This window comes from Malaclemys terrapin, chromosome 5 (assembly GCF_027887155.1).
Source record: "Malaclemys terrapin pileata isolate rMalTer1 chromosome 5, rMalTer1.hap1, whole genome shotgun sequence".
NCBI lineage: Eukaryota > Metazoa > Chordata > Testudines > Emydidae > Malaclemys > Malaclemys terrapin.
In genome coordinates this window covers 30,921,601-30,934,454 of record NC_071509.1, presented here as the reverse complement: position 1 = coordinate 30,934,454, position 12,854 = coordinate 30,921,601, and the positions used below count along the sequence as shown (strand labels likewise).

Below are 12,854 nucleotides of genomic sequence, written 5' to 3'. Positions count from 1 at the left end.
AGCAGGGGTCAATTTAGCAGGTATAGTGAAGACCTGCTAAATTGACCACATAGTGCTCTCCAGCTAACTCTGGTACTCCACTGGAATGAGAAGATTAAGGTAAGTCAACGGGAGAGCATCTCCCATTGGCGCAGCATGGTGTAGACACTGCAGTAAGTCAACCTAAGCTACGTCAACTCCAGCTACATTATTCACGTAGCTGAAGTAGCGTAACTTAGGTCAATTTACCCCGGCTTTGTAGACAAGGCCTTAGATATAATCTAATGGCATGTAATCTGACTCTGATGCTACATAATATGAAATAAGTTTTAGATGTATACACATTCAAATAGTTTTACAATGCGTGAGATATAATTCAGCATAAGTAAAAGATAATACATAGTATATGAAATGCCCACTGGCTCCATTAGAATTCATAGTTTATATATTACAGCTTCCTGCTGTGACTCTGGAATTACAACTTCAAGTCATAATTAATAGTCTTCTAGTCTAATAAATTTTTACTTATAGGCCTGAATTTTACTTCATCGATCAGAAACACAAAAATACCAAATTAAATTTAAATATAAAAAAAAAATTAAAATTGAAAGTGTGATGGGTTGGATCACAGAAACCCCCGTGGGGCTACCAACTGATGTGCCAAGACTACTTCTTCCCCTGCTTTCCCTGCCAGCTTGGGACTCCGGAACCCTGCCTGGTTGTGCCAGACACACTTGCCGGCTACAAACATAGATCCAGGTCTGAACCACGTCCCACAAACTGCAGGCTTAAACGAAAGCAGTGTTCCTGTCTTTAACACCCAGATGCCCAGCTCCCAGTGGGGTCCAAATCCCAAAATAAATCCATTTTGCCCTGTATAAAGCTTATACAGGATAAATTCATAAATTGTTTGCCCTCTATAACATTGATAGAGGGATATGCACATCTGTTTCTCTGCCCCCCCCCCCAAGGTATTAATGCATATTCTGGGTTAATTGCTAAGTAAAAAGCGATTTTATTAAATACAAAAAGTAGCATTTAAGTGGTTCCAAGTAGTAACAGACAGAACAAAGTGAATTACCAAGCAAAATAAAATAAAACACGCAAGTCTATGCCTAATACAGTAAGAAAGTGATTACAGATGAAACCTCACCCTCAGAGATGTTCCAGTGAGCTTCCTTTTACAGACTAGCCTCCTTCTAGTCTGGGTCCAGCAATCACTCACCCCCCCTGTAGTTACTGTCTTTTGTTCCAGTTTCTTTCCGGTATCCTTGGGGGTGGAGAGACTATCTCTTGAGCCAGCTGAAGACAAAATGGAGGGGTCTCCCAGAGGGTTAAATAGACTTTCTCTTGTGGGTGGACTCCCCTCCCTCCCCCTGTGTAAAATCCCAGCTACAAGATGGAGTTTTGGAGTCACATGGGCAAGTCACATGTCCATGCATATCTCAGAACTTACAGGTAGCAGCCATGGTTCACATGCTACCTTGAACGTCCTCAAGTAGACTTCTTATGTGGATTGGAACCTTCCAAGATCCATTGTCTGTTAAGTGTTTCTTGATTGGGCACTTAACTTGCACATTCCTTTCTCAAGAAACTGACCAAATGCTTTACTAAGGCTACTTAGAAATCAAGCAAGTACACAGCCAATATTCATAACTTCGAACACAAAAATGATACATGCATACAAATAGGAGGAATAGATGCAGTAGATCATAACCTTTACAGAGATATGTTACATGGCATATGTAGCATAAAACACATTCCAGTTATGTCATATATATATTTATAAGCATATTTCCATAAAGCCTTATGGGGTACAACGTCACAGAAAGTAAATGCACATACCACAATCTGAGTGAGCTGTACAGTTATCACTTTTGGTCTTTTGTGGCCAAAGGTCTTAAGTCAAGTGAATGTAATAATCTTGACTTGGTATATATTTGGAAAACTAGTAGAGAAACATATGTTAGCATAGGTTGATATATTCTAATATGAGGGTCTACCAAAGGTGAGGTCTGTAACTGAAGTAGCAGAAAATGATGTAATCTTTCACTTGATTGCCATTGGATACTGACAGTACTTTAGAAAGCTGCTCTTATCTATAAAACATGTTTGACATAGGCAAATAGTCCAAAGGTTAGATGCAGTGGGCTTGGAGAAAGGAGAGTTGGGTTCAGTTGTTAGTTCTGTGCCTGACCTATTATCTGACCTTCAGCAATCCACTTCACCTGTTGGTGCCTCAGTTTTCTCTAATGATACTTGTTTCTTTGTAAAGCACTTTGAGATTCATGGATGGATAGTGATGTAAAATTAATTACTACTTAAACTGAAACAAAATTTCATTTCTTTTTGTTCCATGCAGAATTCACAAACTCATGGGTTTGCTCCCAAATAATAATAATAATAATTAATAATAATTTAATAAATTAATAATTACCCATGAATTTTTAAATAGCTGAGAAGAAACAGATTTTTAGCACTTCTCTTTGTAGTTAATTCTTCTATGGGCTTTAAAATATCTGTAATTTGCTTTGCCTCTTACATTTTTATTATAGCAGAGCCCACAAGACAACCGACAACCAAACGGAGAAAAAGGAAAAATTCAACCAGCAGCACTTCAAACAGCAGTGCTGGGAACAATGCAAATAGTACCAATAGCAAGAAAAAAACAGCAGCTGCAAACCTGAGCTTGTCAAGTCAGGTACCTGTAAGTCTCATTTTCCTTTTAGGCCTGAATCACTTACAATACTTTAAGCTGTCCCTAACATTTTAACGAAGGTGTATTCTTGAGCCAAAATTATCACAAGCATGAAGAGCCCTTACACAATATGGTGTGGATACGGGGAAAATAGAGATGAATGGTGAGGAATCTGTGCCACAGTGCAATTTTAATAAATGATCCTCAAGCAGGGGATGTAATTTTGGGAGGCATGATCCAAATCCCATTCAGGTCAATGGGAGTCTTTCCACTGCCTTCAGCTGAAGTTGGGCTGGGCTTTTGGTTATCAGTAGTAGCAATGCTGATAGATTCTTTCAGACTTCAGTCCATCACAGGGCAGATGAACACATTAACCTGAGTCATAATAGGATCGTGGGGATTGCCAGACCAACCAGACAAGTGGTCTCTCTACACTGCTCTCCTGTCTCCAGAAGTGAGTGATCTTTGTCAGATACTTCAGTGGAAGCTGTAAGAAACCCCACACTGAACAAGTATGGAATAAGCTGAGAGTAGACGTTATTTCCTCATAACCCCTATCAGTTAGCAGTTGACTTATGCCCTGAAGCATGAGAACTGCTGCCCCTTACAAATTTTTATCCTGTTATGTGTAACTATTAATGATCTTATGGTACATATTAACAGCTAATTCTTTTTTGAACCACACTAAAATCTTGATCTCAGTGGCATCTTGTGGCAGTAGTTCCATGGGTTAATTATGCAGCATACAAAATAATATTTCCTCTTCCAGTGTTAAATTTATTGTCTTAATCACTATATATGAGTAATCAGCCCCCAGACTGTGCATGAATTGTCTTTTATATCCAGAGAGGGTAGTGCATGCATTTGAAAGCTACAGAAATTAATTTGACAATATGGGAACTAAGAGAATAACATGCAGTGACTTTTATTGTATTTTTGATAACCATATACAAAATGGTGGGTCCTTTGTGGATCGTAACAAAGGATATAGGCCATTGATAACGAACTGAGGTGGCTCCCAGAAAGCCTGACTTTTTAGGTAAAAAAGAGGAGTGGACTATCTAAAAGCAATACCATAAGATATGAAATGGACTGATTCAACAACTGATTGAGCAAGATTACTAGATTACTACAGCTTTTGGCTTCAGTACATTAAGTTCATATTTTCGCTCTGTCAAATCAAACTTTTCATGTGGATCCTTCATCCAAGGAGAAGATTTTCACCCCAACTCTGGCTGCTCTTCTACTATTCTGGTGGCACAGAGCAGCCAGAAAGCTGGCATAACTGGCTACCCTGGATATTCCTTCCATCCCCAGGTGCCACATGCTGTTATGTCTGGCTGTTCCTGGCTGCCAGAATGATGCCTTCGCAGCTGTGAGAAACCATGTCTAAGAAAAAGCAACCTTCAGTTGTAGGTAGAGCATCCAGATTGCTCCCCACCTGTCTCCAGGATCAAGGGATAGTAAAGGCGGCTAGTGCCACTTCATTTCTCCCTCCTCCTTTAGTGAGCTCAATTCAGCTGAACCAGAATCTGTCCCCCTGCATACACATCCTTTAGGCCTCCCCATCCCAGGAGATCTGTTCATGCAACTCTCATTGACTGCAGTGGAAATTGGCACTCACATCTTATTGGACAATCAAGCCCTCTAATAGTAAGCTTCACCCAGTTATACGCAAGGGTGAGAGAGTTTTATTTATATCTCATTAATTAAAGAATTATTATAGTGCACCTTCCATTGATGGTAATGATTGTTGTACATCTATTCTGATGCACACAAGGGTACAATATATTCCATATGCTTTTTCCAAGTCATGTAGGTTGCCTTTCAGTCTTCAGTGTATTTCATAGTGCTTCATAGAGAACATATTTTAATTATTGTTTGTCTTTTGTAGAAAAAAATGCTCTTATATAGGACAGACAGAATCTAATGTGTTTTCAGCTATAGGACATTCCGGTGTAAACCTATTCGAATATTTTTTCTTTAAATTAAATATACCTTTCACCTAAACATACTGTGAAGTGTCTAGGGCATGTGAGTGAATGAGGCAAGACCATATTTCTTTAAAACAATACAGGCCAGGATCTTCATTTCAGAAGAGCTTGTATTCTCTAAAGCTGGCTACAGGTCGCAGCAATCTCGCTTTCAGTTTGCCCTTTTTAACTTCATCCACAAGCAAACTGATCAATAGCAAAGGTGAAATTTATTACACTTGCCTTCGCCTATATGCAGTGAGGGAGGGAAACACACTACATTTCTTCACCCTTGCATGTGTTCATCCTCAATACAATGCCCTCACTTCACAAGTTTCAGGCTACAGTTTGCCACTAAACTGAAGTCCCTGTTTGTCATGGCACTCTCTGTGACTAGACCTGTCATTTCTCTGCTCATGGGACATAAACAACTTGGAACTAAACAATTCTGCAAATGTTGAAGGCACCAGACAAGTGAGGAACTTCTCCTTTCTTCCTGCTGTCATTAGCTAACAGAAATTAGATGATCCCAACTTCTGTCTCCAGGTGACTCAACTAAGCAGCACCAGCTCCTGTCTCATTTTCCTCCACATCATTTCTCTGCAGGACCCCAATGGTGAGCTCATATCCAGACCCATATTGGGTTAATATAAGGTTTCCCTTTTTCTACAGTGATACAACTCCATCCAGCAAAGACCTCTCTCCTGTGGGGTGCAATCATTTCTAGTGAATGCTGTGCTTCTATCTCAGTTTCTCTCTAGTAAATAAACTCATCCTGTCTTCCAGGTTAAAGAATGTTTCTGTGGCCTGTCTCCAATAAGGTCATTCCTGTTACAGAGTATCAGTAACTCTCCACTCCAATGTTGCCCGTACATTGGTACTGCCTGTGCTCTGTATGCTGTACAAGATATCACACCCCTAGCACTAAATGTCCACATTTGTCACCTGAGCCAGCAGAATCTTTTCAGAACCCAGTATGAGGTCTCCAACATTCCACAGTACTCTGCTATAGGCATATGATATTTCATCTTCAACACAGGTGGTCATAGTGCAGTCAGCACCATCAGCTAACACAGACATTGAAACCACACTGGGTCTGACACTTTCTGCATAAACCCTCCCAGGATTCTATCCAAACCCACTGGGACAACAAAAACTTTATCAGTGCACTACTTGAAACACTATTTGCCTAAGTAGCCTTCTCCCCCTCCTGCTACAATAATAGTACGGATGCTGTCTCCTCGACCTGCTTCCATTCTGACCGATTCTTCTGGCAGTGACAATATTGACAATTCAGTTACAAGCACACACAGTGAGATAAGGTGACTGTATTTCCATGCTGGGGCCCTGCTTGATGCTACACCCTAAAATTGTACTGCTCCAGCTTATCCAGCCTATAAGCTTTTGGTTCTTTGCATTGCCTGAAGTTTGACAGAGTTTGTAGGAATTATGAGCACGCTATGCAGTGATGCCCACATTATGGGTGAAATATCTCTGCCAGTAATTCCTTGTGGGTCATACAGTAGTTTCATTCCAGTTTTCTGAAGATCAGGCTATAGAAGACCACTGTCCATTCTCAAGTATCAAAGGGGTAGCCATGTTAGTCTGGATCTGTAAAAAGCAACAAAGAGTCCTGTGGCACCTTATAGACTAACAGATGTATTGGAGCATAAGCTTTCATGGGTGAATACCCACTTCGTCAGATGCTCCTTTCTCTCACTGGCAGCTTTGCCCAATGCAAAAGAGCATCTCATTCCAGATATACCCTGAATGATGTTCTGATCAAACTCTCCTTCAGCTTCTGGAAAGCCTGACTGCACTTAGCGGTCGTCCAGAATAGTGATCCCTTCTATGTCAAACTGTACAGTGGGCAGTGATGAACTTCTAGCACAAAGGGACTCCTGTAGCTGGCAGAATGCTGAGATTCCAAAGCCTAACATTGCAGTCACTTTCCTAAGTTGGCAGAGCTGCCCCAGAAACACCATTCCCCTCTAGAAGAACTTGCCCTTCACAAGGTTAAGTTTCAGGATTGCTTGCCAAGCCACTCCAGCACATCCATTAACCATTTTAGTTCTAGATCAGAACTTCCTGCATGTGCCAGGATGTTACCCGTGTGACACCTGACAGAATAGTATCATGCCATCAGAACCCTGTAGGACACCCAGAGACTTCTTGATGACTCAACAATTCCCTTAGTTTTAAGGGAATGGAGGTGTGCAAGTCAGTTGAGAATTTTTTCTCAACCATGATGGCTAAACAAACAAGAATAGATTGTCAACCTGATGGGAAGCCGAAACTGAGAAGTGTACACTACCTATGCATCTCAAGGGTCTGATAAGGCTGAAACCTCATTTAAATGACAACTCTATCGCTGCCCATCATTTTAGCAGAATTGTCAAGCTTGATGTGACTATCCTTCTTCACTGGATCTCAGATATTGGGGTGGAAGCACTGGGGCAGGGGATTGTTCATGGTTGCTGTGGTGGGAAGTCAAGAGTTCAAACCCCTCAACATAATCATCTCCAACTCCATTCACCCTGAAGGAAAGAGAGCTACATCCTCACCCCAGTATCAGTAGATACTCCTGAGTGCCAAAAGTTGTCAAAACCAGTGCCAAATTGTCAAAACCAGGAGCTGCTTGCACATGAAAACGCCTACATTTACGCATTAGAAATACAGAAATTGTAGCAAATCAAAACTTGAGGACGGCTTAAATTAAGTGAATCTAATATCACGGGAAGTAACACAGGGAATAATGGTCTTATTGTTTACAGGGGGGATGGGATAGCTCAGTGGTTTGAGAATTGGCCTCCTAAACCCAGGGTTGTGAGTTCAATCCTTGAGGGGGCCACTTAGGGATCTGGGGCAAAATCAGTACTTGGTCCTGCTAGTGAAGGCAGGGGGCTGGACTCAATGACCTTTCAAGATCCCTTCCAGTTCTAGGAGACAGGATATCTCCATTAATTAATTTATTTATATACATTTAAATTTGGGGTCAGTTAGGGATTTTTCAGTGAAAGGCACTAAATATATGTAAGCTGCTGTTATAATTATATTATTAAATGATAATTTTCTATCAGTGTGTAAAACATCCACTGCTTTATTTACAGAGCTTCACTGCAAAGATATTTTGCTATCACTAAAAATGTTTCTAATCACAAAGTAAATTAATAAGAGTGACTATAGCCTAAATCTTTATTTAAATAATCTAGTCCAATATGTGCTACTGTAACTAGCCCAGAGCAGTATGTGCAGCCATGCAACACACTAGGGTTTAATTCTTGGATTCTGCTTCTCACTCCATGAGCAGGAGCTAGGAGTACTCCAGAGCTGCAGCCTCAACCCTGGGAGGGATGGAGCCTTGTGTCATTCAAGAACAGTGACCCCCACTGGCCAATTTAAGGAGAAGCGTTGAGGGGCTCTAAAAGGAGTCACTTCCAGTCCTCCTCAGAGGTTGGTGGAACTAGTGAGTGGAGGTTAAATGGGGTTAAATTGGTGGGGATCTTCAGCATTCCATCTGAGGAGCAGAGAACCCACTATGGGGGGAAGATAGCATGTGTGCTACCTGAGAAATTATTTATTGCCTGATATAATACACTACAAAGAGCAAGAATGTAAAGAATATGTGCCCTCTAGCTAATGCTGTGGTATCTTGTAAGTAAGATCAGGGAAACCCCACTAAACTCAATAAAATTGTAGTTTAGCTCCCAGACAGAAATTATATAGTGAATATGGTGAGGAGAAAGATAAGTAAGCTGTTCTGTCTTGTGGGTGTTGTTATACTGAAAGAATAAAAAATGATCTGCAAAGGATCATAGAAATTGGAGATGGGACATACTTACTAGGTCACTTGGGCTCGTCTTCACTACTGGGGTAAGTTGACTTAAGTTACGCTACTCCAGCTACGTGACTAACATAGCTGGAGTTGACATAGCTTAGGTCAACTTACCCCAGTGTCTTCACTGCACTGCGTCAATGGGAGATACTCTCCGGTCGACTTACCTTACTCTTCTCGGAGAGGTGGAGCACCCGAGTCAACTGGAAAGTGCTCTGCCACTGATTAGCGACACCTGCTGCATCGATTGCAGCAGCATTGGTCTCCCCCGTAGTGAAGACAAGCCCTTAGTTTATCCCATGCCAGTGCATGAATGTTTCCTACATCATACTGAGGTGACTCGAGTGATGGGGCTATTACTGATTCCTTTCAGATATAATTCCATAGTTTGCTTGTCTAAGTATTAGGAAAAATGTCCTTCCAATGTGAGTTATATTGTTCTTTACTTAGTTTCATCTTGGTAGTCCTGGTTATAACTCCTTGGACCACCCTACACAATTCCTCTCCCTTTAATCCATCTACCCATTTAGCATATGTCCCTGTAGCAGTAATTTGGTAAAATGTGTACATATTTTGTTCTTTTAATTGTCCTCTTAAATTGGGCCTCTAGCCTCTTAGTAATTTTTGATGTACTTTTCTGAACTTCATCCAAATTGCTGACATCTTTCTAATATTGAAGTGCCCAGAATGTGATGCAGAAGTCAAGGTACAGTTTCGCCAGTGTTTTATAGAGATGAACTATCGCTGCCTTAGTCTGTGATTCAATATCCAGCTCAATGTCACGCTGGTCTTTTTTGGCTGCCATATCACATTGCAAGCTCAAATCTAATTTGCTGTCCTCTTTACTGCTTTCCCCACACAATGGGGTCAGTCCTGGTTCAGCACGGCAAAATAAATGTGGTCTGTGCTTTAAAGGCATACGACTAAATTGGAACAAACTTTTGATTATAAACACCTTTGTTGCTTTAAACTCTTATGTTGCAAAGCTGTGTGATGGTTTGATTTAAGAAATATTTTATTAATATTGAGAGTAACATAATCAAGACAATATAAAGAAGAAATTATGTAATACATTTCCTCTATTCCACAGTTCCTCACAGAGTACAGTTTGAAATTACCATATACACTTTCCTCTGTAACATGTCAGCTTTTGTTAAGGAATATGATTAAACAGTGTATATATTTATAGGCAAGAGCTTGTTTTATTTCATGGAGAGTGAAGTACCTATGTGATAAAAATCTTAGTATATGCAATAGTCTTCTGTTTGCACTTTACAGATGCTTTATATTCATGAATAGAAATACATCCTGGTTAAATCAGCAGGTACAAATCTGGAATTATTGCACCAGATATGTTATCTGAAGCCCCGCCAGTCCAGCTGCATCAAAAGATGCATTCCATATATTTCCTTCCCCAGTGCAGTGGTTTGCACAGCAACCTGATTTTCCTTAAAACAGAGAAAACAAGAGAGCACTCTGTTTTCCAGTCTGGCTTTGCACCTTTCTACTCCATGCTGGTTAGCGTTCAGCAACAAATCTGTGATGCACTGTAGTACAGTAGGTGGTTTACTTGTTTTCGTGGAAAGACAATTTGTAGTTAAAGCAGTGATTAGATGGATTCTTTCCTTCTTGAATGCTTCAGTTTTTGATGACTACTAGCTTCATCAGTATAATTATAATTAGCACTCTTCATCTTCCTTTGATGGTACCAGCTGGACAGATTGGTCCTCTTACTGCACAGATTGGCAGCAGGGTTGCCTACGCAAAGATAGGTGACAGGCACCATGAAATAACAGATGGTAAATTCAGGGCTTGTTGGCAATCAGCAGGTTTTTGCTAATGACTTAATTAACTCTGCAAATTGTCAAATCAGCGTGAACATTGTTTTTATCAAAAACTTTACCTAAATTAATTACCATAATTAAGTGGCAGAATGTCAAGTATATTGGATGTGCAAAAGGGCTTGGCTGGCTAGGGATAAGAGAGTTACCGTCTTTGCACTATGTTCTTTTTTTCAACAGCCTGAGTGTGAGAAGTACTGTGTCATGTACTAGATTTACTGCATGAATGTTACAAAACTGCAACTCATTTGCATCCTGAGCAGTCTTTGTAAACAAAATAATTTATGGCCTGGAAATGAAAATAATTTAAAGAGGGTAAAAATACCAAGGAGAAGGTTAAACCAACCATTTAAAACTTTCTAACAGTCTCCACTTTTGTAGTCTGATTATTTTTTAAATGTATATTTCATTCTTCTTGCTTTATCTATTTTTGGGGTTTTGAGACGCAGTGCCTTGAATATACAAATAGATGAGGGTTTTACAGTGTTTTATTTTATAAATTAAAACGCAAGTAAGTTTGCATCATGGCTCTAACCATATAGGAGCATCTGATTCCATTGTGTGAATGTCACAAAATTAACAGATTCAAATCCTCTAATATGGCTATTTTAAGTTGGTTTTTTCTCTCTCAAGGTTTCCATATAACAAATGTTGGGTGCTGTTCACAGGATGTGATGGTGGTAGGAGAACCAACGCTGATGGGAGGAGAATTTGGGGATGAAGATGAAAGGCTTATCACTAGACTAGAGAACACACAGTATGATGCAGCAAATGGCATGGATGACGAAGAAGACTTCAACAATTCACCTGCATTGGGAAATAACAGCCCATGGAACAGCAAACCTCCTGCTAACCAGGAGACCAAATCTGAAAATCCCACGCCACAAGCTTCCCAATAGGTTATTCTGCAGCATTATCCACTGTTATGTATGTCAGTGGATTATAATTACTATTTTACACCATTCTTAAAAAAAAAAAACCTTTCCAGATACAGTATCTATTTCTAAACTACAGCTATCTGATTGTTTTTAATTAGAGAAAAATCATATATAAGCTTTCATGTACCTTTCTTGGAAGCTTTCACACATGACACGATACTGGCACTGACCTCAATTAAAATAATTGAAAATTAAATAGCACCTCATGGCAAATTTCAAACAAAACATTTTGTTGGAGGGGTCTTTTTTCCTCATCAAACACAGGCCATATTTAACAAGTCTTCAGTGCTCAGGATCTCGTTAACATAACTATGGAAAACTTTTTTAAAATTGTAAAATATTTTCTGCTTTTCAACTTGCACCTACAATTTCTTGTTTCAGAAAAATCAGCTTTTTAAAAGTAATTTAAAGTAACCTTAGTTCTTTCTTTAACTCTTTTTTCCATTGGTTAATCATTTAAAGGATCCAGCATTTTTAATTTATATTGTAGCTGATGCCAATAGTCCTTCTGTCATTTATCAAAAGTGCTGAAACAAGAAATGTCTTTTTTTTCATCAAAGACATGAAAAATATTTTTATGTGGAGAAAGATGCCCTGTCCTATGAGAGTTTATGCTTTGTAAAATTGCTGTTGATCCAGATATTTTAAAGCCATGTAATCCATTAATTTTGTGGGCAGCTTAATAAATCTAAAACTTTTGTGTTTATTATTGTATCTGAGTTGGCTTTGTTGTTATTTCTTTTCATAGTATATTTCTTGTATCATATTTTTGTAAAGCCCTGGAGCCCTCAAACCAGTTAATTTTTTTATTATTATTCTGGTGTATTTATGTGAAACTTTATAAAAGAAACTAATTTTTTTCATTTCCATATTAATATGTTCAATTCATCATGTAAAGACACAGTGAGTCAGTGTGTTATATAATACAACTGTATTTTATGTATGCTTTGCCAATAAGTGTGCCAATAAACTGTGTTAACAAATGTGCTCCTACATAGTACTTTTATAGTTCCTTACAGACAAGAAACATACCAACTTGGACTGATCATGTAACAGAAATGATAGGTGCAGTTGATCTGAATCCCTTTGTCGATTTCATTTCTTGAAATCAGTGTTTCACCTACGATCACCATCATCAACTGTTTCTAGCACAAAGGGAAGGCTGTATTTAAAGGTATATAACATTCACATTTTAATTGGTTTATATCTTCTCTCATTAAGTGTTTGTGTCACTGAGGGGCCAATAGCAGTGGCTAGCACCAAGCCCAAAGAAGTATAGTATAGCAGGAATAGCACTGAACTACCTAGGCCAAAGCAGCCCAGTATTGAGCTACATACCTCTGATCTTCTGGTCCGGGGAGTCACTTGAGCAGAGGCAGCCCACTCTGCTGAATTCTGTGTGATAGGGTTCCATAGACTCTTGACAAAAGGATTGGAAGTTATCATTTCTTCTTCTTTTGCTATCAAATACGGTATTCAAAAATTCCGATTTGCAACGTTAACAGGAACCTACAACATTTTAAATAGCACTGAACAACTTGATGCACATGATACCAGAGCAATGCATTCTGGGAAATTGTAACAAAATTT

The 12,854-nt window shown here is 39.3% G+C and overlaps 1 protein-coding gene across 8 annotated transcripts in view; it reads left to right on the top strand.

The window, feature by feature from the left end:
• LDB2 (LIM domain binding 2) overlaps positions 1-12,251 on the top strand; it is a 275,644-nt gene extending 263,393 nt beyond the window's left edge. For 2 of the 8 annotated variants that reach the window (XM_054030337.1, XM_054030342.1), the window contains exons 7-8: positions 2,535-2,686; positions 10,995-12,251. In XM_054030337.1, coding sequence (XP_053886312.1) covers positions 2,535-2,686; positions 10,995-11,225 — 383 coding nt within the window. In that variant the 3' untranslated portion in view covers positions 11,226-12,251. The other 6 variants (XM_054030341.1, XM_054030340.1, XM_054030339.1 and 3 more) reach the window with 6 other exon arrangements.
• The last annotated feature ends 603 nt before the right edge of the window (positions 12,252-12,854 follow it).